General features: G+C 45.7%; 1 protein-coding gene across 1 annotated transcript in view; it reads right to left on the bottom strand.

Moving 5' to 3' along the window:
* The window catches only part of INPP5A (inositol polyphosphate-5-phosphatase A), a 1,335,101-nt gene that overhangs the window by 1,103,737 nt on the left and 205,508 nt on the right, over positions 1-25,856 (bottom strand). The window contains exon 4 of the mRNA XM_086919541.1: positions 17,921-18,008. Coding sequence (XP_086775667.1) covers positions 17,921-18,008 — 88 coding nt within the window. The remainder of the gene's footprint in view (positions 1-17,920; positions 18,009-25,856) is intronic.

The following is a 25,856-nucleotide window of genomic DNA, read 5'->3' on the forward strand; positions in this document are numbered from 1 at the left end:
TAATAGGAAGTGTAGACACCAAATGGAAGTAGATAAAATCAGAGGCCCCGTTTCCTGCTTGGGATGCCGAGCTAAGTTACCTTTTAATGGAGTAAAACACACATCGGCTGGAAATTATGGCGCCCATCGTCAGATTTTAATAAAAGGGGGATTAATTAATGCATGTTCATTAGTCAAACATTCACTTGATATCAGAGAGCTAAATATAGAACAGGAATTGGATTTCCTATGTATTACAGAAACCTGATTAAAGGAAGGCTGCAATCCAGATATTGTGATTGCCTGCCCCCCAACTACTCGATCTGCAGGAAAGACAGAGAAGTTGTCAGAGGAGGAGGGTTGGCCATTATCCATAGGGATTCACTACAATGGAAAGATTTTGACCTGCATACCATTAATGGGGCAGAAAGCCTCGGCTTCTGCTGCGCGATAAATGGCTTCCGCTCGTTCTCTGGAGCCCTCCCGGTAATAGGAGCACCGTTCTCAACTCCTTAGGTGAAATACTTATTCACGCCCTGCTAAAATACGCTAATTTCACCATGCTTGGAGATTTTAAGAAAGGTGGACCCAGGGGCGGCCACCTTTCTGGAAATAAGTAATCCCTGAGCCAAAGTCAACTAGTTAGGGCACAACACACCGGGCAGGGCATATGTTGGATGGAGTCTGCTCCAACTTTTCTCTACTCCTTGCAGACACTCCCACTCCCCAGGCCTGGTCAGACCATAGCTTTATCCCCCTGACCATTTCAGTGCGTAATACTGCATTAGCAGCTAAGAAATCCACTATATCGCTGCCTAGACGTAAGTGGCATCTGGTAGCCTCCAACCCCAGATTGCCCAAACTTGCCCAAGAAAGTAAGCCAGTCTTAACTGGTGATCCTACAGAGGACTCCTCTCACTTTCACACATAGGTGTCGGCTATAAGTGATTAATTAATTCTGTTTAAACACTCCATTAGAAGTAGTAAAGCAAAATCGCATAATGACCCTTGGTTTACAAAAGATCTTGCAACTAGAACATAGGTGGAGAAGGGGTTATGATTTAGCAGATCTGCATGCTTTTAAAACATACAGGAAAGAACATCATACTGCTATTAAATTGTCAAAAAAGACTATTTTTCTAACAAAATATCCCTTGCCAAGCACAATCAAAAAGAGATATTCTCAATCATAAAATCCTTCATTGACCCCAGAGTGCTACATTCTGAAATCCCCCCCTCCCAGACACTTTGCAACGATATAGCCATATTCTTTGAGGTCAAGGTTAAAAACATCCAAAAGGATTTTGTAACACCTATTCCACAAGATCCTGTTAATGATCAGGAAGTGGACTATACATATAATAGGCCCTCCATGCACACCTTTCAACCCGTCGCATTCTCGGCCACACAAGCCGCAATCATAGCCTGTAAATCAGGCTCACTACTGGATGTGTGCCCCCCTGTGATATTATACCAAATTATGGATATGGTTAATCCAGTAATTAACCATATTGTGAACTCTTTTTCTAGAATCCGGTAAGATGTCTGACGAGTGGAAGCTCGCTTTAGTAAAACCATTAAAGAAAAAACAAAATGTGGATTCATCCAACCTCTCTAACCTCCACCTGATATCCTTGTTGCCAATTCTGGGCAAAATCACTGAAAGAATGGTCTATAAGGAGCTTTCAAACTTTTGTGAAAACTCTCAGACCTTTCACCCACACCAGTCAGGTTTTCGCACCAAACATTCCACAGAATCCGCCCTCCTTAAGATAACAGACAATCTAAAATGTATTCCAGATAGTGGCAGGATGGCAGTACTGATCTTGCTTGATTTGTCTGCCGACTTTGATACCATGTCTCATGTCATACTTTTGGACAGATTAATATCTTCCGGCATATCCAATACTGGCCTGGCCTGGATCAAGTCTTTCCTGACCAATCGGAGGCAAGCGGTTTCCCTCAGTCCCTTTCTATCCCCTGAACGCTCCATTACAACAGGAGTGCCACAGGGCTCCTTACGTAGCCCACTCCTGTTCAATATATGTATGTCCATGCTCATTTCCCTCATTTCATCATTTGGGATTGAGATTACATCCTATGCAGATGACGCACAGTTGATCCTGTCCCTGGATCACAATTCCACATATGTAGAAGAAACTATCAAACTCTGCCTTAAGGAGGTCATCCTATGGATGAAAAGCAACCATCTACGTTGCAACACAATAAGACAGAGATCCTGCTGATAGGAAAAGATAACCCCTTTCAACCAAAAGCCTGGTGGCCAGAGGAGGCACCAGCCCCCCTCCACTGTGGAAATGGCAAGAAATTTGGGAGTTTTATTTGATACCTCCCTTTCTTTTAAGCCGCATGCACTTAAAGTGGCTGGGACCTGTTTTGGTTGAATTAAAACTCCAAAGAAATTCTTCAATCTCATCCCCCTCTCGGCCAGGAAAACAGTCATGTGGCATTGATACTCTCACGTCTGGACTATTGTAATAGCCTCCTGACGGGTACTAGCAAATCTACCCTGAAGAGGCTACAGGTAGTTCAGCACGCAGCAGCCCGCCTGGTACTGAAACTTCCTCGTAGGGCCTCCCCCTCAGCTGCTTTGAAATCTCTTCATTGGCTTCCGCTACATAAGAGAATTTTATTCAAGTTTCTTGTCACCACCTTCAGAGCAGCTCGCCAACTGGGTCCAGTATATCTTTCAGCAAGATTTACACCACATACTACAACAAGGACACTTAGATCCTCATCGGCAAACCTCCTCAAATTGCCTGGTTTCCGACTTAAAACGCGGGGAGGGAAATCTGCAGTAGTGTTAGGAGCAAGAGCTTGGAATCTCATGCCAAGCAAATTGAGATCACTAGAGACAGAAATGCAGTTTAGGAAGGCCCTAAAAACCTGGATCTTTGGTGCTTCAGATGAACTTTGTAATGCCCTTATCTAGGTTCCTAGGTCTCACGATCAGGGTCTGGGCGTGCCACTATCCGTACAGCACCAGGAGGCTCCTTCTGGAGCGACAGTTGTGCTTTATAAGTACCCCATTCCATTCCACTTCACCATTGCCTAGTTAAATAAGAGTGTAGCAGAGCAGGAGTTGTAAGATGGCATCTTAATTTCTGAATCCATATGGATTTTTAAAACACAGCTTTGGGGACATTGTGGTTTTTCTAATTCTTTAGGTGTACATTGTTTATGCTTTCATTTTCTTGGTACTTTTGAGACCAAAGCCTCAGCCACCCGTCTGTACCTCTCTCATTTATTCATTACAGAACACTGCAACTGAGGGTGCATTTGCATCTCTCTTTTCGGTCCGCACCCCCTCTTTTGAAGTTTACACTCTGGGATTTTGTGCACCTACACATACAGCCAGCCAGGAACGCTTTGAGGCTGTTGTCACTTGATGAAGTATATTATGTCATTTCTTTTTTACAGCTTTTCTGTTATAATGTGATGTATATTGTTGTCTAGCTTTTGTTTCTCCAGTTGGGAAGGTGTGAGGCATGCAACCACTAATATAGAAGACTAATCTGAGCTATTTTAGCTCCTGTTCAGCGATAGGAACTCTGCAAGCCTTCTCATAACAAGCCCTGGCAAAAACCATTAGGTCTTACATATGCAAGATTCTTTGGCTTTGTCAATGTCTTTGTTTATCCATGTTGTACAGCAGTGTGGCTGGTGTGCAGCATTGCTAAAAGTAAAACAAACAAAAAACTTGCTATGATGTGGTCATTGCTATCCATGTCATAGGGCTTTTTTACTATTAACCATGTTGCACAACAGCTGTGCTGCTGTGCAACATGTAGAAGTATTTGTCTTTGTCAAGGTTTTTTTGACATGCTGTGCAGCAGCGTAGAAAGTTAAAAAAAAAAGTGGTATGACATTATGACACGGCCAGCATTGACTGCGTCATTGCGCTTTTTTTAAACTTAAAACTTTCAGCCATGATGCAGAGCAGCTGTTCTGCTGTTCAACATCGCAAAAAACAAATATTGAAAAACCCAACCGTTATCACATAAGCAAGGCATATTGACTTTGCCAATGCTTGTTTCTTTTGTCATTTGGCGCCTCCTTAGTGCACAAAAATGCATTCATATGGCAAACAACTGCGCTTTCTGCTGCATATAACTCCTCTATTAGAGAACGTATAGGAAGTGGGCAACAAAAGATCTAGGGGAAGTAAGGGAAGGGGTGATTATATCTCTACTTACATCACATTATGGCTATTGTTACATTAAGTCCTACTTGTCATTGCTGTTCCCACCATCACTTATCTCAGACTTCTTTTCTCTTATATATTTAAACACTCTAGCATCCAATTGTTCAATAAAAATCTCGAAATTATACCTACTGGGTATCTCTGAACCATAAGATATTCAGGAATTAAGAACGCTGCTGCAGGATGTGTGCACTGACCTTCAAGCACGAGCGGACTGTAAAAAGCAAGCTTGGTACGTCAGAATACCCTGCACCACTAGAAGAAAAATTCTCTACCGCAATTTTCCGATTAACTCAATTATTTCAAGAATAGATCCTGTAACATTTAATGAATCTAGATCAAGCATCAGCTAAAATAAAACTGACATTGTAAAACCTCAGGCCTGGTTTGGAGTTTGGAGAATGTGTATTACAACACAAATGTGACAGATGTTCCATCCGCCTTACTACAAATGCCATAGGACATAAAGCACTTGTAATAAGGTGGACAGAATATTTGTCACGTTTGTGACAAACCAACCTGTCCACCAAACTTTAAACAATGCCCTTGAATTTAGGCTGGTATAAAAGTTGCAATACAGAGCAAAAACACAAAAAAGATAATAAAATAACAATTATAAGACTACTTAAAAAAAAAATTCATCTTAGATCCTTGGTCTGAATTAGTGTTAATAGGAGTCCTGGACAGTCTTCGGCCGGATGTGGGCAACAAACATGAGCCTTTTAGGTCTACCTCCCAAAAAACGCTTTCCCAGGTCAGTGTTAAGAATAAGATGAAATGCTTCCTTATTCAAAGAAGGCAGCATGAGCATCTAATATTCCAAACATGAGTATGGCAGCTAAATGTTGAGGTTCTATAGGGCCCTGCACTGCCTCCACCTTTATCGGATCCGGGTGGGCTCCCACAAGTCCATGTGTCTATGAACATCCAATCTACAAGTGGGAAGCAGAGCAAGATACCTGTCCTCCAACATTCCTTTATTTATTTATTAGTCAAAAAAGTAAAAAAATAAGAGGCGGTATCGGCTAACGATTTACTGGCATGTTCGATTAGCGTATGTACGGACTCAAATGTGAACAGGCTGGGCTTCTGGATGAAGGCTTTGTTCTAGTTTTTTTTTTAGGGGTATAATCAAACTTTCCCCAACAATATAAACATTGAAGGGATTATTTCAATTTTTTGCATTCTGTATTGGGTGGCTTCCAATGCATTGTGTCAATGGTTTCTATTAGCACCTTCCAAATTATCAACGAAGACTGAAATAGGTGCAAAATGTGGCAATCAAAGAGTTGCAAAGAGTCCCGCAGAATATACACATATCACTGGCTCAAAGATGGCGGAACCCACTACCAATATGGAAGCATCATTTAGAGATCATGTGTAAAGTTCATCAAAAACGTTATGAAGTTTGTAAGGCTGTGACCACGGTTATAAATTATATGGGATTCCCCCGTGGATATTGCCACACCCAAAGGAACCAACATGTGAGTTCTCACTACTTCTAGGATGCTGGAATGCCAGAAATTGCATGCAAGCCCCTGGGAAATGGGAATACCAGCAGTTTATTTCAAGCCAGTTCTTGCATACTTTTCCCCCATAGTGAGGCCTGTTTTTCCCCTCACCTTTTGTATGTTTGTAGGCGTGTGTCCCACAGTACAGGTATTTATTGATTCAGGCGCCCCGTCACTGGCTAAATCAGAAATGAAAGCCACCTGTTATGAAAGACTAAGAGTGACGAAGCTTAAATTTGAAATCACAAGCAATATGTTTTCTAAGCTAAAATCATACATTTTGAGTGCTTTTGCTGTGCTAAGAAACATCTCACACACTTCTGAAAAGTCCATTTTTGCCTTATCTGAAGAGACCATTGCTAGGACTACTGTCTTCATTGGTCACATAAAAGTACACCTATCATACCAAAGGTGAAGGGAAGCATACTTGCAAAAAGTCTAACAACTGGCAATAGCTGGGGTAGCTTTCCAACCCATTGGTATTTTGCCCGCCATGCCACCTTAGTTTGAACCAAGCTACACCTGACTGAAGAACCCCAAGCAGGGTGACACCGGTCTTGGGTAGCTTGATTTCCGGTTCAAGGAGGGCCGGGCCTGGTAGTTCGGCCTGCACTGTTCCTATTGTAACAGGGTCAACACTGATTTGCATACGGCTGGGTCTTATCTGAGGTGGCATGGTGTTCAAAATAACAATGGACTGGGATGTGGTCCAAGTAACTACCAGAGGCTGAGATTATTCCAGTATTCCACTCATCTCTTTTTTGTATACTTCACATAAACTTATACAGAAGTAAATTCAATGTCTAATATTTCCCAAAATTACAAACATTGTTGAATGTTTTACCATACCGGATCTGATGGGGTGTGCATTTGTTGTTTCTATTTTATGGTCTTTGACTTCCTGAAATGGTTCCTGTCTGGTAACTGATTGGGGCTTTTCGAAGATGTGAAGGTTCAATCACACTAGTTAAAGCTCAAAGCAATAAATATCAAAGAACACTGGTACATATTTACTAATCTTTCATACAAAGATGGGCTGAGTTGCATGAAAGGCAGCGAGCAGGGATGCACCATATTTATAAAGATATGGAGCATTTCTGCTTTCTCCTGGCGCTGGTGCACAGTGTGACGCCTAGCGCCAATGCAGGGACCCTTGCACCACAGTGGAAGGGTGCCTGCGTTATGGAGGGGATTGGTTTTGAGCATGAAGGGATACCTTCCTGCACATAAATAATACTTAAAAGCATTTCCTTCTTTCTATGCGTGATGCGGAATGCATCACGCATAGAAAGAGGCAGGGCCGGACTAAGAACCAAAACCGGCCCTGGCAAAGTGCTGGGCCGGCCCCCTGGGGGTGCGATCGAGCTCTTTGTCGGGCCGGATTTCGGCCGATTTTGTTACAGGGCCGCTTTTGCAGCTATGCTGCATAAACGGCCCTGTAACAAAACCGGCCCCCTAGGCCCTAAACCACCCCCCACCTTTGCGGCGCACCGGGGGATTGCCCGGTGCCTGCAACGGCCAGTCCGGGCCTGGAAAGAGGAAGTAATGAAGAGAAATGCAAATATTTCTCCAAGTTACGCCTCAATGGGGAAAGCGCAGCGTTTTGACGCATTCCAAGGTTTACTGGTATCCGCAAATCTGGCAACGCACCAAAATATATGGGCGGATCCATGGGAAGGCCAAGGCTTCACCCGTAGAAGGCATCCCTGACAGAATGTAACACAACGCAGCACAAGACGCTTCATTGCGTTACATTTACTTTACCAAGCCAGGTAAGGCGACACAGGCAGCCATTGTGTGGCTTAGTAAATGCCAACCAACATTTTGCATTGTGGGTGCAGCGAAAAGAGGCACAAATACGACGCACAATGTTAGTAAATCTGGCCCATTGTGCTTAACTTGTAAAAGAAATCAGCATGATTTCCTCGCGCCCTTTCTATTTAGACTTCACTAAATACGCCGCCCCTTAAGAAGTCGAGGTTTGGCAAAGTACTGAACATAGTTAAACATGTACCAAAGCATCTGACATGCGTCACAAGCAAGAGGCGCTGGTTTTGTTTGTCTAACACCAATGGCGTCCTGCCTCCGACCCGCAGCCATATAGGGAGTGGAAAGAAATGGCAGAGCCAAGGTTTTTGCGATCACAAACAACTAATGGGGCCTTGTTCAATATTCATAGCCGCGCGGTAGCCTTCCAAACCACACCGCAGATAAGAGCAGAGCTTTACCCTAGATGGACACGCTGCAGTGGTTCCACACTTCTCCTCTGCACACCCCTCACACAAAGGAGGACATTGAGGCGCGCGGCCCACTCACCGGCTAAAAATATGTTCAGAAGGGAATTTTTTATGTGAACTTACTGCCTAATGGCCGCGTACACCCGAGCACGGAACAGAACAAAATTAATCAATTGAATCAAAGTAGTGTGTGCTAACGTGAAATCAAGCCCGGGGCTTTTTCTTAACCGAGTTAATCACGTTTGACCAACTGTTGACTTTACTTGCACTCTTAACGAACGTGCGTCTGAGGCCCTTGGCATTGTGTGGCCAAAAGATGCTGTTTTATGTCAAATATGAAATCTATGGCCAAACCGCCTCTTGGTATCTTGAGTGATATCATGCGAATGTGCCACAAAATGATGGAAAACAATGAGGAAACAACAATTCAATTATATACACACACACACACACAATGCAGAGCATCCCAGGGCATATATTACTAATACATTACAGAGCCTGACAATATAAATACTCTATTGTTAGACTCCAGTTAAACCCCATTTGAAGGACACTGGCAGGCCTAAAACCTGGTTAAACTCCTCCCCCTAAAGGTGTCTCCATAAAAAACACCTCTTCTCCTACTCCCCCTCAAGCACCCTTACATGTAATAATATACTGAAGTTTGGGACACTGGCCCAACAGGTAATCTCTAAACCCAATGAATGCTCCTTTTTGCATTTGTCTGCTGGATACACAGGACATATTTACAAATCTCACCTCCATTTGTATTGCAAAGTCACCAAAGGCTGTATTACAATAAGTGCCCCGGGGCGCAACGGATGTTTGCGCCCGCTTTGCGCGCCCAAGGCACTTTGGTATTATAGAAGGGGACGCAGACGCTTTTGTGTCCCCTTCTACAATACCGATAGCACTGGCGCACTTAAAGCGCCAGCGCTATCAATAGAGTGCGTCCCTCCATTTGCATAGGGGCGTGACCTATGTAAATGATGGAATTCCTTTGGTTCTTTGTCCGCGCCATATTACAGACGTGGGCGCAGAGTCAAAGAAGCCCTCAGGAAGCGCACTGAGAGGGCGCAATTTAAAAGGTAGCACACTGTCAGTGTGCCTCTTGACAGCAGCGCTCTGCAGAGGTAAAGGGGGTGCTACGGACTCCCCAGACACTCCCTTGCAGGCAGGTGCAGTCACTGACTGCAGCCGCCTGCAAAGGGTTCTCTATACCCCTTTGAAAGTGCAGGCGGGTGTCGCCTGCACTGTGAAAATACAGAGCGGCTGCTCTGTGTTTTTACATGAAAGCGCTGCCGCCAGGCCTGCTCGGGTTCGTGGCTGCCCTGGGGGAAGTGCATTAACCATAATGGGGTGCATTGGCATTGTTTACGCCTGGTACACCTTTTCAAAGGTGCACCGGGCGCAACAATGCCAGTACATAATATGGCCCCAGGATGTCACCTCCCTGATTTTGAACAAATCACTCTGTCTCTACAACGTAAAACACTAACAGCCAGATTCATCATGGTCCCGTTTTGCGAGTCCTTAATAGCGATTATTAAGGAATCGCTATTAAGGACTTGCAAAACGGGATTCATGTAGGAATCGCAAAATAAATTGCGATTCCTACACATTCCTTATTTGCGATTAGCAAATTGCTAATCGCAAATAAGGAATAACTTCCCATTCATTCCTAGGCCTAAAGGCCCATAGGAATGAATGGGGAGTTATTCCTTATTTGCAATTAGCAATTTGCTAATCGCAAATAAGATTGCGATTTTAAGGGTGCCAAGGGTGTCCAAAGGACACCCTGTAGCACCCTGAAATGGAAATGTAGCCTGATGTTGCGCACACACATGTCCAAAGGACATGTGTGTGTGTAACATACCACTTAGAAAAATGCACTAAAGTGCATTTTTCTAAGTTTCCGCTATTTACCACGAAGTCAGACTTCGCGGTAAATAGCGGCCGGAAATTGCGAATTCGCACATTTTAAAAGTTTCATGAATTGCAATTAAGGAATCTCAAATAGAGATTCCTCAAATGCTATTCCTCGCTAAAATGCGAAATCTGTAATAGTGAATTTTTCATTTGGGATGATGAATCCCAAATGCAATAATTGCGAGCGCAATTTCCCTTGATGAATCTGGCTGTATCTTAGCAACACACATTGTCTCACGCGCTCCAGACTGCACGGCTCAGAAAATAGAGCCAGTGTTGTTGCTTCATATCCCCAACATGCAATGCCAGAGCCTATGTTGGTGGATGTGCTGTAAAAGCAAGATTCATTCACAAAACAATGCAGGGCTCACTTTTCTATTCGTGTGCAGGTACAAGAGGATTATGGGACATTCCTTGGGCACATCAACCGTTCTACTAGATTTCACTGCAGCTGATGCTGAAATATACAAATCGTGCTTTGGACCCTAAGCCATTTTAGCAACGGGGGCTAGTATGCATGGGCAAAATGGGCGTGGCCTCACCATTCCTGGGAGGAGGGGAAGGGTCGCAAAAACACATACAAATCTTGCATAAAGGGCTGGCTGCTTAGTGCTGAAGCAAGATGTAGATGGATGGGTTCACTCGCCCTGAAGGAAAAGGCCAGAGTGCCTACGTAAATAGTGGGGCGTGGCCATTCTAAAGTGCGGTGGGGAATGTATGCCTGGGAGCGTTTAGACCTTTGGCCCAGGGCGGAGTCAACACTGCAGAGCACCATTGCAGCATGTATGAGCAAGGGGCAGGGCTCTTATATGCGGTGAATGGTGATAGGCAGTGAGGTTGGATGTTGGGAAGAGATGCGGAGGAGTCCGGCAGCCATGTTATTTTCTAACTACCTCAGCGCAGAGCACCTGCTGGCTACTAGACGTTCAGAGGAGCACTCATTGTATACCCGGTGAGAGTGCCACTGAGCTTTATTTCTTGTTCATAGACCAGTGCCGTTCTGGAGTTTTTGCTTTTGGAGTGAATTGAAATGAATTTGACATTCAGACTGAGGGTATGGAGTTACGGCTAGAGCTACCGACTTTGGAGCTGGGAACCAGCTTCATGTCTCAGCCTCCTCTCTACATCCTTTGATCCTGGGCAAATCACTTAATCTCTCTTGTGCCTGGAAAGAAATTAATATGTCTTTGCGTATGTAACTTGCGTAATGTAACTGAGGCTTATGTAAAGTGCTCCAATACATTCGGGTCGAGATATTTAAACTGCACAGCCTCGTCTAGTAGGGCCTTCACCTGGTTCCTCCTATGCTACCTTTTTAGTATTGTACTTTTACTGTCTCCTCACGGCAACGTTAATTGTCCTCTTTGTACAGCGCTCCGATACCCGATCTGGGTCTTGTTCGCGCTTTGTAAAACTTTTCAGATAAAATAAAAAGTGCTATTTAAAAAAAGAAACACCTAACTGAACAGAATACGGCAGCTCTAGACCCGCTGCCAAATGACCATGGTCAGCATCAAAAACTCCTGCTGCAGTCTGGAGGTGGAGGCCTCGCCTAAGGGCCCTCTACCCTGAGGGCGCCAACCCAAGAACGGAACATGGGTGACACAGGGCAGGCAGTGAGAGGTTAGGGTGACACACCTTAGTTGGCCTACGGAGAGTGCAGTGAATGGATAGGCCGGCGACCATGGGCTCAAGCTCCCTCTAACTCTACAAAGAATAGGCAGAATAAGAATATACAGCTCCGTTATGGAGACAGAGAACTTGCTACTGAGGTTCTTTAATTTCGACTCCATCTTACATTTCGCCGCCATTTTGTGTTGCCTTTACACAGGCTGCTCAATGAACGAAGTATCTCTGCCCTTTTGGACTGCAACATGTTGAAAACCCCTCCGTCCTTGTTTTGAAACTAATCTCAGACACTAGCCGGCCTAACTAATCCTTGTCTGTACTACCTAATCCCCGTATCAACTATCTGTTAGCCTTTAGTATTCTTCTCTTGCCTATCTTATCTTTTTGGCCTTCGCTATTCTCTCCCTGTGTTTTCCCATTTCTCAACCTTTCTTTTGAAGCATACAGACATGTCCTGCCATTGCAACACTGAACTATGGGTACCAGTATTGATTAACTCTGGGGGCTGGATAGCACACAACATGTAAGCAGAGAGCATTCTGGTTGCACAACACCTTGTTTTCGAACTCTTCTGATTGGCTAAAACTTTGTGCATTGGGTGTATGTTTGTACAGATGTATTTTTGCTATAAAAGACTGTGAGCCACGGAGTAAAGTGGCAGTCTCCTGAGAACCTACTTGGTGTACTTCTTGGACAACTGTGCTTAGCTGCAGCTAATAAACTTGGTCTTTCTACGCTAACAGAGTACGTCTCTGTGCAACAAGGCAGGTGAACTCGAAGATTTCAGGCGTACCCTGCGCCGCCAGGCCCAAAGGCCCAGTTCTTCACTACAAGTGCCAGTAGATTTAGTGGAAACACTAGAGGCAAAGAGGGAGCAGGAGAGGCAGAGAAATCAGTGAAGGGTCCCCAAGTGTGTCTGTGAGTCGCCCAGCCTTCCTCCCAGCGTCTGTTTAGAGTTTTACCCACTGGGGCCAAGAGCAGCACCCAGGTGACAGAGGGCTCTGCTACACTAAGGCGATGATTGGCAGCTAAGCAGTCTTACAGCACAACAACCAAACACCACAAGAGTGTCATATTTAAACGAGTGGCCTAAAAATGGTTATGCTGCTGTGGCAAGGGGTGTGCAAAAACAGCAGGGTGACATTTGTCTGAATTTCCAAAAATCCTTGCCCCGGAGCTGCACCGGGAAAGAAATCTCGGCCCATGATTCTGTTCTGCCAGCCTTTCTTGGAAAGAGACATTAGGCAGGGCTCACAGTTAACGAAGAGGGGTGTACATTGATGGCTAATTAATTTATATATATAAAAAAAAATAATCAAACAGATGTATTGGAAAGCCCTGGCAACACCACCAGTGACCAAAATCATGAAATGATCCTTTTAGTGAGTTACTGAAATAGTAAAAGCATAAAGAGTCATTGTCCAGGAAAGACCGGTCTGTAATCTCCAGAGCAGACTGTCCATCAGTATCTAACACTTGCATTATTGGGTCCATTGTGATGAAAGCTCATTAGCCATCCTGTGCAGACATAGAACCCCGGGTAAAAAAAAAAACATTGTTGAGCGTTAATATGCACAGTACTAGCACCATCAAACACAATCACTGTGCTGGCAGATAATTATACAACCTTCACTGATAGGGACTCCCTGCCTATAAGATACCATTGTTCTTCAGGGTCAGAAACTCCTCAAGCTGACCTATAGAGTGATGGATAGAAGAAAGCTGCATAGTTCAGAGATGTTTGTCGCTTCCTTGGTCATTTGTTTTATACCAAATGGCCAGGGGAGACACACTCTGGCATAATTTGTTAGTACGAGGCCCAAACATACCATTTAAGCCCATGTTTTTCAACATTTCCTGTATGGGAGAATGCACTTCCCGTACCTCCCTTTCAGTTCTGGCTCGCTCGCGTTTACAACTCGAAACTCACCTTTCACCCCACTATTTTTAGAATTTACCAGCCGTCACTGCTGTTTAGTACAGTCAAATGTTTCTTAAGGACTCAATCCTCAGTGTTTGTGTGTTTGCCAAAGGCAAGCCCGTCTGCGCCTGTCCGCGCCTGGCCCGTGCCTAGGGCCTGAGATGCTGTCAGTGTAAGACCTCACCATGAGTCTGCCTCTACATTTATGTACACTGGGGAACAATTATGAGCTCTCAACAAATATGGTAAGTGCAATGCACTTATTGATATTAATACTGACTCTTGTTTGGCTCCTTTTAACTGTGAAACCTGTGGGCCCTCTATTAATAATATCCCAAAATCTCCCCAGTCATCAGCTAATTTTAAACAATTATCCATTGGGAAAAATGAGACTACGTCTATACTAGGGTGTCTTATCAATGCACGGTCATTGTGTAAACATGCTCTGAATTTGCTCTACTCATCGAATCGCATGGTATTAATGGAGCATTTAATACAGAGACCTGGGCAGACGCCTCAGCTGATCCTGATTTAGCGTTGGCTGTTCCTTTGGGGTATACATTATATAGGCAAGACCGAGTGGGTTATAGAGGAGGAGGACTGTTCGTCCTGTTTCCTTGCACCTGGAAAGGGATCTTTACTTCCCAGCATAATGGTCCCTATTTGGAGTCCCTACTTTTCAAACTGATGATTGGTAATCATTATAACTTCAATGGCCTGCTATGCTACCGGCCACCAGGCACTCGGGCCAGTTTTTTTAAGGATATTGGTACCTCTCTGGATGTCATGTCTCAATCACCAGATTTCACGCTTCTGGGTGATTTTAATGTCCACTTGGAGCACCCCTTGGACAGCGACGCTGTACATTTTATAGACATCGCAAATAGCATGGGCCTTACTCAGCGGGAATCTGGCGATACACACTCAGCAGGTCATTTGTTGGATGGAATATTTTCTAATAATGGCCATCTAAAGTGTTTCCCATCAATGCCAATTGTTTGGTCAGACCATAAAGTTGTTATATTTTAATTTCCAATTCAAAATCCCCATACAAAGAATTCAATAAACAGACAGCGAAAAATGGTCCGACCTTGGAATAAATTAGATTTGGGTGTGCTTCAAACTGCCTTAGCACAAAACATCCCACCACCATTAGAAGACCCAAATAAAGCTGTGGCTGCATTTGAAGAATGGTTGAGGAAATCAATTGACCAAAGTCTACCAGCTAAATGCATCTCTAGCCACAGGCCCAGACCTACCGAACCATGGTATACCGAACAACTTAGGACACAAAAACAAAAATGCCGCTGTTTGGAAAGGAGGTGGAGATTATCTCCCGACTCTGAAAACAAAGCTAATTATAAATCAGCCTTACTGGAGTAGAAAACCCTCATCAGTAAAAAAAAACTAGTTATTTTACTACGGCGATACTGACATCAAAAAAGTCATCTAAAGAGCTTTTCTTAACAGTAAAAAGACTAGCTAAATGCACTGAGGCTACTGATTCTCCTAAAACCCAGGCTTTTTGTGATAGAGTGGTCACATACTTCCAAGAGAAGGTTAAGGAGGTCTACAACAGTTTCGCTGAGCCTACGGTTCATGGAATAACTGCCTTGTCAGTGGACTCGGCAAAACCTGAGACTGCCTGCATTGCGCCAGGCATCCCTGCTGAGTGTAGTAACAGTAGCAATACTCCTGAATTATCTACCTTCTTGCAGCTGACAATGGAAGCAACAATAAACCTGCTAAAATCGGTCAAATCAGGTTCTCCACTGGACTTTCCCATCCAAAAACCTTTCATCTCGAACCTGAGATATTTGCATCTCACATGATACCCATTTTTAATAAAATGTTTTTATCTGGTATTTTCCCTACCAGTTGGAAGTTGGCTTCTGTGCTGCTCCTTCTAAAAAAAAAAAAACCTGGATAACACTGATCCCAAGAACTATCGTCCGATTTCTAAACTTCCGCTACCTGCTAAGATGGCGGAGAAAGCCATGAACAATATTCTATCAGAATTAGGCGTGGGCGGAAAATCCGTTCCGCTCGCGGATTTTGCGGATTTTCGGGAAATCCGCAATCCGCGAGATTTGCGAATTTCCCGCAAAATCCGCAAATCCGCGAGCAGCGGATTTTGCTCGCACTGCTCGCACTGTTCGCGTGAGTTCGCGCCCCGCGAATAAGTGCAAAATTGCAGAAATACGATCTTAGCAAAACTGAAAGTAACTACTTACCAGGTTCAAAAGTTCAGGCTCATCATTAGTAGCCATTTCCTGGAGTGCTTCCTGAGGGGCCCCTCCAGAGTTCAGTTGCCAGTTGAAACTAGTATGTGACCCTGCTCTGAACCTCAGAATAGTTACACATATGCCACAAAGGTCCTGAATTACAGCTAAGGGAGACAAGCAGGAGCCAGGCTGGAAGTTAAAATCCATTAATCAGCCCCTAATTCATTATTGTCAGTTGGGGCAGGGCAGGTGTTGTAACTAATTTTGCAACAATGAAAGCACTTAGCAAGTGCAAAAGATCACTAATCAGGGCGCACTAAGGAAGCAGGTGCCAGCTAAAAAAATATTCTGTGACACATGAATCAGCCCCAAATTAATTCAGGTCACTTGAGGCAGGGAAGGTGTGCTTTGCTTTGCCGAAAATAATGTACACTGGACAACCAGAGGGTGTGGTGATGAAACAGAGGGTGGCATGGGTGGGCCAGAGGGTGGCATGAGTAGTCAGAGAGTGGCAGTGGTGACAGAGAGTGGCAGTGATGAAGAAGAGTGTCCCAAACAGGCTGGACACGTAGAAACAACAAGTTCGCGAAACTTGCGACCCGACAGGTAAGTTCGCAATTTGCGAAAGTGTACAAAACCCTCGCGAACTGGCAGAAACACGGGCGAACACAAAAAAAAAAAAAATCCGCAAATTCGCGGGAATTCGCGGATTTTGCGGATTGCGAATCCGCAAATCCGCAAAATTCGCGAACGCGAGATCCGCAAAATTCGCTCAAATACATTGAAAAGAATGATTTCTTTGATGACACTCAATTCGGGTTTCGTAAACATCACAGTACCGAATTGGCACTAATCACAGCCTCCGAAATGATTAGCCAAACTATCGACTCGGGGGGCAGTGCAGCACTTGTGCTGCTTGACCTCTCGGCGGCATTTGACACCTTGAACCCTTAGAAACTCTTGGAAGTTCTGAGGGTGATCGGTGTCAAAGGGAAGGCTCTTACCCTATTTGAATCATTCCTGTCTGGTAGAGAACAGTTTGTGGCTTTAGATAACTTTAGGTCACCCTGTGGGGTGGCACAGGCATCATCCTTGAGCCCCACTCTTTCGAATGTTTATGGTGCACTATTGGCGAAACTGATTAGATCCCTGGCCTCCTCTGCTGTCTCCTATGCGGACGATACGCAGATTATCTTTTCAGTGTCAGGATCCCCTACTGACACTGTGAAGCGATTCCACTCCTGCCTCCACCAGGTGGGGGAATGGATGGCTACCAATTCCTTAAAACTGAACTCCAGTAAGAAGGAGGTTTTACTTTTTGGGGCTCAAACCAACGTTTGGTCACCAGATCTCTGGCCCCTGGAATTGGGACCACTACTGACACCAGTGACCAAGGTTAAGAATCTGAGAGTCCCTTTTGACTCTAAACTTTCATTTGAATACCATGTCAATCAGGCTACCTCCCTCTCTTTTTATACATTAAAAATCCTTCGAAAAATCCTCCCATCCATCCCAGCTGAGCTTCGTAAGCTTGTGGTCTCAGCACTTGTTCTCTCGAGAGCAGATTACTGAAATGGGCTTTTTATTAACCTCCGCAAAAAATGCTTAGCCAAACTGCAGGTCATTCAGAATGCTGCAGCCAGGCTCCTGATGAATATCCCAAGATATAAATCAGTTTCTTCGGCACTGAAGGATCTACATTGGCTGCCAATAAAAAAATGTATAGCGTTCAAGGCTGTATGTATTGTTTTCAAGACCACTCAGGACATAGGACCAGGTTTTCTAAAACGGAATCTGCTACTCTACATTCCAGCTAGTAACCTTCGTTCATCCTCTTCCAACAGCCTTGTTGTTCCCAGGGTGAAAAAATGCTCCTGGGGAGGGAGAAGTTTTTTGTTGGGTGCTACTAGGCTGTGGAACTCTCTCCCAACAAATCTGAAACATGAGAAGAATCTGTTAGCTTTCAGGAAGGCGCTAAAGACTTGGCTGTTTAGTCGTTAAGGCCTTAGTCGAACCTCAGCCTCAATGTGTAAGTGCATTGACACCCTCGGATGAATGTTTCGCGCTCTATAAATCGCCATTTCATTAGGTCCATGCTAACAGCAGACTTAATATACCTGTTAACTTGCTTTTTCAATATGGAGCGAACCAATGTAACAGATACAATGCACAAAGAACTATGCTCATCAGAAAAACAAAATCTAATTTTTCAGTCTTCACACTTAATCTTTTTGGGTGAATAATTGAAAGATGAAGAAACTTACAGTAAAGTTTTCTTGTGACTTGTAGTTCTCATCTAGATATACTCGGGCTCTGTTGAACTCCTTCATTGCATCACTTGATAGTAGTTCTCTAAAAGACAAAGCAAGAACACCAAATGACTCTTAAGCTGCAGACCTTTTCACTTACACCAGTCACTTAAAAAGAGCTCAGCAACTCTGACTAAAGAAAGGCTATTTCTGTGTGTTTTTTTATTTGCAGACCTGCCAACTCACTGTGCCACCATGTGCCTCATGATATGGGTTACTTTCATACAGTCAACCGGTGAAGAGCCAATATAAAATGGTACAGGGAGGGGAGCTGGAAACCACAGCATTTTATGGGTTTCCAGCTTGTCTCTGGAGGCTCTGAGGAGCAGGAGTCCATTAAGAGTCTGATTGCGAGTTGGCCTTCATTTTCCGACCCCTGCGCAAGCTCCTATTAGAGCAGTGTGTTGGAGTTTGAGTTGAGTGTCATTTAACACATCCAATAATTATCAGCGATCAATTATCAATTTTCAAACCTGCCGAAATTTAACAGGGGAAAAGCATACGGTGTTTACCATAACATGTGAAATTTTTGAACATTAAACACCGAAATCCCCATGTTATTCCACAGAAACTCGCAATAGGTGATATAATTTCACCTGAAAAATAATGTACCCCATGGTATTGTTATTTGTAGGGTGTGTTAAATTGCACCCATACTCATAATCAGGCCCTTAGTGCTTTAAAACACTCGAGGACATTAGGGGCAGTCCCAGCAAGGTTTTTTTGTGAGGGGCGTTAGCAATATGAAGGGGCAGGAGTGTGTCTCAATGAGTGATGAAGCTCCACCCCTCCGCAAAATGTGACAATATTTTTTGAAGTTGGAAAGCCTGTATTTAGGACATTTCAGAATTAAAATTATGACATACAATAAATATTTTTAGCATAAGTCATTCCTGTGATGAATTTGGCAACCAGTTTAGATGCCAAATGACAACTTCTCAAAGACTGCACATGCCTCCACTTGGGTCTCCTCATACTCTTGGGAAATTGCTGCTGAATCCCCTCCTGCCTCCTCTGAGTCCCCACTAACCCGAGGAGAACTGGAGATAAGGCAGGTGCTGCAACACCAATTTCCGCCATGGACCATTCTCTCCTTGGCTCTCCTCAGTCCTGAGGAAGGGAGAAAAAGATGCTTGTCCTGCAACACCAACTCCAGACACCTTCCCCTCCCTCACCTGGGTCCACAGAAACCCAGGAGAGCAGGATAAATATTCCCATTCTCCTCAGCAGCTCTGTCGCTAGGATAGAACTGCAGTGTAAGCACAATGTTTTCAAAGCGAATCAAGATATCCTTAGAGGTGGGGAGGGTAACACAATGTCAATTAGGTTTTACTTTTAATTATTGGGTCAGGTGCATATGCAGAAGGAGGAGGTTGGTAGGACACACTAAAAGCTCTTTTTGTGGGAAAAGTGATACAAGTGGGTATCAAATGCTAAGAGTGGTGAGAGAGACATAGGGGACTGAGGTTTCTTTTCTAAATGTACATATACGTAGTAGGGAGGTAGTGAGTAACGCATGCGAATGACGGTAGCAGGAAGTCAAAGATCTTTCTCTTATGGAGATGGAGACACAGCCAGGTGTCGCATTATACATATGGTTGCAGAAAACAGTGCTTCGCCTTCGAATTTCTGCAAGGTGATGAAAGCATCTCATTTGGGTTGTGGAAGAATGGGAGGATGTGTTAGAAGATATTACCATGTACTTAAATGAGTGTGAACAATGGCCTGTTTTCCATTGCAGGGTTCTCTATAACAAAGAGCTTATAGAACTTTGGTGGAAAACATGCCTCTTGCTGATGCTTACCCTTTAACAATTCTATTGTTGAATACATTAAGAATACATTCAGGGAGGAGGAGCTACACGAGCATCCGAGATGGCCGCGTGAGCACAGAGCTCCCGGGACCCTCGCCACTCTTCGCAACTTATCCTGACGAAATCCGGAATTTTCATATGGGTTATTGAAGAAGAACATCGGCTGATCTCCTAGCTCTTTAAAAATTGTGATTCGGACTCTGGGAACCAAAGCTACGTTGATTCGAACTTTTGAGGCCCACCCTGTGGTAAGCCGGGGACTAGGCGAATTGGCACGCCGGGACGAAGTTGAACAACAACGGCTGAGGGGTCTTCCCCCAGCAGCCCTGCATCAACTTTCGGTTTCACTTTTGGGTCCTGGCATTGTCTGACTGCGCGACAGTTCCGTTCTGTCGGAGACCTGTCCAGTCTCTGTTTAGTCAGAGTGTGACTCTACCCTCCACGCAGTTGGGTCGGACTGTGTCTTTGCCTCGGCCACACGAGCCTGCTTTTGTGGACATTTGGTGACTTGCCCGCAGGCGGCCATTTTCACTATGTCTCGCGGGCCCCTCCGGGGCGCACCTTCCAGTATGGCGGCCAAGGCCGAAGCCGAGAAACGGAAAACGAAGGCGCCCCTTCGCGGGGGACTGGTCCAAACCAACATTATGGATCGGTATACTCAATCTAAAGGATCCCCTGGTGGCGCCAGCCGTACCCCGGAGGATGCCAAGGAAGATTCGACCGCGCCTACTGAGCCGTCTCTCCAGGACGTCATGAGTGCCATCAATAGAATGAAGGAGACCATCGGCCAACAGTATGAGGCTCTTGCTCACAAAATAGACACGGTTGCCATCAACGTCACCCTGATTAGAGCCGACCTGTCCAAAACCAACGTGAAGGTGAAATTGTTGGATTTGAAGACCTCTCGCCTCACGGCCGATGTGTCGAAACTTTAAACCGAACTTGCCATTCTTAAATCAACAAATGACCTCCTGGCTCATCGGCTGGAAGATTTTGAGAATAGGGCAAGACGCAACAACATCCGCGTCATAGGTGTCCCGGAATACCCCGAGAATCATTCAATGGATCTCCTGGTGGAGGACCTTGTCATGAATCACCTTGCCCCTTCTGGACTGAGCAAAGTTCTTTGCAGTGGAGCGTGCCCATCGCGCCCCGGGTAGAAAACCGAAACCGGGCACCCCTCCAAGGCCTATCATCGCCAAGCTCTTTCACTTCAGGGACCGTGATGCTATCCTGCAAGCTTCGAGGGTGAGCGGCCCAGTGAAATTCGAGAACTCCACAGTCAACTTTTACCCGGACTTCACTCAGCTCGTCCAGGGGCAAAGGATGGGTTTTCAGGGTGTGAAGCGACGTCTCCGTGACTTAGGCCTGAGATATGCGATGCTGTTCCCCACCAGGCTTCGTGTGTAGTACGAGGACCGGACATTTTTCTTTGACCGACCAGAGAATGTAAGTGACTGGCTGGATTCTCTGCCTGCCCGGAACGACCGAACTGAGCACCCTGGTGGTGCCGAGGGTGGTGAGCCTGAACAGAAGTGATGTCTCGGCCCATGATATTCGAACACTTGACTTTGTACTGCTGGGTTTTATAATTTTCTTTCGCTTGTAGCTCACCGATTTTCGCCCGAGGGTGGCGGGGGGGATGGGCCTCTTTCCTCCTCCGGGTCTTTTTGTAGATTGGGAAATGTTAGGGCGACAGGCACACTGCATGTTGGGGTGGCTTTTTAGTCTACTGCAGGGGTGCAGGGAGGGGGTAGTTGTAACGGGTGTTAGTTGAGGGGTGGGAAGGGGTGTTTGTGGGTTTATTTTTCTTTCTCAAGGCACCGTATTGTTTTTCTTCATGCTTTGAATGTTCTTCTCTTTGTGGGGTGAATTCTGCATCACTTGTTGGGATGGGGGTAGTGGGTTGAGGATAATATCTTGGAATGTCAATGGATTGGGTGATCGTATAAAACGGGGAGTGGTACTGCAGTTCTTGCGTCGCCTGTCCCCAGATGTGGTTCTTTTGCAGGGGACGCATCTGGTGGGAAATATGTGCCAGGCCACGAATAGGTGGGGCTATCGCCTGGTTGCACACTGCGGGTTCACCACTGGTTCTAGGGGGGTGGGTATTCTTGTTCGGTCCTCACTCCCCCTGGAGATTGACAATGTAATCCTCGACGACAGGGGGGCGCTACGCCGCCCTCACTGGTAGGTGGGAGGGTAAGACTCTTTCTTTGCTCACTGTATACGTTCCGCCGGGTCTCCAGACCTCCACCTTTTCAGATATTGGACGTGTGATGCTGGAGCTCCCTGATGGTACTCTCCTTATGGGTGGGGATTTTAATTCTGTTGTTTCTGGTATTGTAGGTCGTCACCCCCCTAGGGATCTTTCTAAGTCCCAGTCATGGCTTAGAGGGTTTTTGGACACTTTTGGTTTGGTAGACTGCTGGAGGTTGATGCATCCGATGCAGAGTCAGTACACCTTTCACTCTTGGGCCCACGGAAGTCTCTCTAGACTTGACTACATTCTCATGCCCGCTGCCCAGTCCCCTTCTGTCAAAGAGATTAGACACCTGGCCCGGGGCATCTCGGATCACTCCCCATTGCGGCTTTGTATGGATACTGGGGTGTATGGTGCGGGGCGGGTCGCCCCCATTAACCCCTGGTATCTGCGTAATCCCAAGACCCGTAACAGTTTGATAAAGTCCCTAGACCACTATTTCCTTGAAAATGAGGGGTCTGTTTCCTCTTCTGTGTCCCTGTGGGAAGCTTTTAAGACTGTTATTCGTGGACAGGCCTTATCCCTCATTTCTGAAGCCAAGAAAACAAAGAATCAAGAGGTTGTGTGTCTTGAGACTGAAATAACTGAAATGGAGAATGACCTAGAATCAGGCGTCACCCAGGAGGGACTCCACGCCCTTGGTTTGAAGCAGCTGGACTATAAGTCCCTTGTCACGGATGCTGCCAAAACAATGTAAAGGGAGCAACAGGGTAGACTGTATGATGTCGGGGACAAGGCGGGTAAATTGATTGCGTGGCTTGATAAGAAAGAAAGGGCAAATCGTGTGGTCCCCGTGATTCAGACTTTGAATGAAGAATGTGTGACTGACCCCAGTGAGATTGTGGAGTGTTTTGCAGATTATTTTCGTACTGTGTATTCCCCGGTGTCTGATAGAGATGAGGAAGACTCCCATTTGTTGCTGCGCGACATTGCGCTGTCCTGCCTCTCTGAGGAAGATCGAGAGTTAATGGATGCTCCATTGTCTGCGGATGAGATTGCGATCGCTATCCGATCTGTCCGTTCGGGCAAGGCTATGGGCCCGAACGGTTTGCCCATTGAACTGTACAAACTACGACCCGACAAGGTAGCACCATATCTCCGCAATATGTTCCTGGAGTCACGAGACCTTGGCACCCTCCCCTGTGATCAGCGTTTAGCAACAATTGTCGTAATTCCTAAGGAGGGCAAGCCTCGGCATCGCTGCTCCTCGTACAGGCCCATTTCCCTGTTGAACGCCGAACCTAAAGTCCTGGCCAAAGTTCTTGCCAATCGTCTGATTACGGTGATTTGTGATCTGATCCATCCGGATCAATCTGGTTTTATCCCACATCGAAACACCGCACTCAACTTGCGGCGCTTGCATGGTGTTCTAGCGAGGGCGGGGTCTCTTCAAGAGCCGGCATCTTGGCTTCCTTGGACGCCACGATGGCCTTTGCGATAGAGTGGCCTTACCTCTGGGCCGCCCTCCAAAATTCGGCTTCGGTTCGGAGTTTATAGGGTGGGTCCAGCTTCTCTTCAGGGAACCGTTGGCTCAGGTGGTTGTTCATGGCCGAGTATCCAATTCCTTCACGCTTGGGAGGGGCACGAGACAGGGGTGCCCCCTGTCCCCCCTCCTCTTTGCACTTGCCTTTGAACCCCTTGCAGCCTGGCTCCGATGGGAGTCTTCGATCAAGGGCATTCGGTGGACTCCTGATTTTGAAGATCAGATTTCGCTGTATGCCGACGATATTCTCTTATACCTTACCTCCCCTCGTAAATCACTTAACGTCCTGTTTGACGTTCTCACCTCGTTCGGCAAGAATTCAGGTTTGGTCATAAATTGGAATAAATCCTGTGTGTATGTAATTTCGGGTGGCCTCCCTCCCTTGCCCCGTAGATTTCCTATTCAGCTTTCCCAGACGGGTTTCAAATATTTGGGGATCTTCGTGTCGCTCGACCCTGTTGCTCGTTACGAGCGCAATCTTCTCCCCCCTCTCCAGAGGTTGAAGCTTGATGTGGTTCGTTGGCGTAGATTGCCGCCGTCATCGCTCGGTCGTGCCACGCTTTTTAAAATGATGTCCCTGCCATGGTTTTTATACGCACTCCAGAATTCGTTTGACATCATCCCGGCAAGTTACTTTCGGGAGGTGGAAAGCCTACAGAGGCGGCTCATCTGGGATGGCCGTGCAAGAATTGCTCTTGCTAAACTAACTCTCCCCTGGTATGACGGGGGCATGGCGCTCCCGGATATCAGGCGGTACTATTGGGCCTCTCAGCTGTGCGCGATTAACCACGCAATGTATGCACCCAGCCCAAATCCGGCATTTGAGATGGACAAGTATCAATTACTGGGGGGGAATTACAACAGGGCGCTCTACTCTAGGACAGCAGGGAGAAATTTAACAGGGCCCACTATGATTGCTGTGCGCGTCTGGGGTGATGCAAATGCTGCCCTGGGCTGGAAGGTTGACACGTGCGACCCCCTTGTATGCGTCGGAGAGATTGGGATGCCTCTGGACAACGAAAGCTTTTGAGAAATGGGATATGATTGGTATAGGTAGAGTGGGTGACCTTTAGATGAAGGGTGCGGTTAAGACTTTTGAGACGCTTCAGAATGAATATGAGCTGAGTGACAGAAAGTTTTTCAGGTATGCACAATACCAATGTTCCTGAGTCCTCCCCACTGGAATACCGCATAATCGATGGTCATCTGCCTGATAGTACGATTTCAATAATATATAAGAAGTTAATCAACAATCGGGCAGATCTCCTTCTGCGTTTCAGGGAGGCCTGGGTTGGGGACGTGTTGGAACTGGATGATGAAGACTGGCAGTCTGCACGGTCTTCCCCGAAGGAGGTAGCCATTCCCGCCCGTCTCGTCCAACTCAAAATTCTTCACCGCGTGTATGTCACCGGTCCTCGTTTGGTCTCCATGGGCTTCTCTGCAGATGGGTTATGTAAGCGTGGATGTGGTTTGAGTGCTACTTTCCTTCATATCATCTGGGAATGCCGGGAGGTGGCTGCGTATTGGACTCGGGTGCATGCTGTAATGGAATGTGTCACCGGAGTTGCTCTGCTGCCTGAGGCACGGAGATGTCTGTTGAATGTGTGGGAGCCGAATTATTACAACGTCGCCCAGGCCCGGTGGGCGGCCCTTGGGAACATGATCGCTAAGGGAGACATCGCGCAGTTGTGGGGTTCCCAACGGCCCCCCACCGTGTCAGTATGGAAGGAGAATATGGACTGGTGCATGTTTAGAGAGAAGACAGTGTATTTGGCTAGGGGCAAACCTGGGGCGTGGACTAGAATCTGGGGCCAATGGAATGCCTATAGAGGAAACATATGCACACCCCCGTTTGAAGATAACCCGGACATCTCCCTATCTCCCTGATCCGAAATTCCTTGTGTAGTCTACTTTCCTTCCTGATTTTTGAGTTCCCCACTGACTACCCCCCTGACCATCTCTACTGCTTGCTCGTTCGTTCATCTTGTATTTGAGGGTTCCCCCGTATGAGTACAACTTTGTATATATTGTTTATGCCTTGAGATTTCTTTGTTTCTTTTCTTTGTTCCTTTTATAAAAAAACAAAATACTATTATATCCTGATTTTATCCTGTGTTGCAGCGAATCGTATACTGTATTATTGCCAGACCTCTAGGAGATCGGCCACAATTTTGTGCTGAACAATGGTCGCTTTTACGTGTTCCATGGTTTGTAGGCCCATGTTTGTAATCTTGACTAATTGCACAATAAAGTTTTAAAAAATACATTCAGTCCCCCTAAAGAAATGCATTTGAAGGCAAATTGTGTGTGCCCAATTTGTGCTTTGATATTT

This window comes from Lissotriton vulgaris, chromosome 5, assembly GCF_964263255.1.
Source record: "Lissotriton vulgaris chromosome 5, aLisVul1.2, whole genome shotgun sequence".
Taxonomy (NCBI): Eukaryota; Metazoa; Chordata; class Amphibia; order Caudata; family Salamandridae; genus Lissotriton; species Lissotriton vulgaris.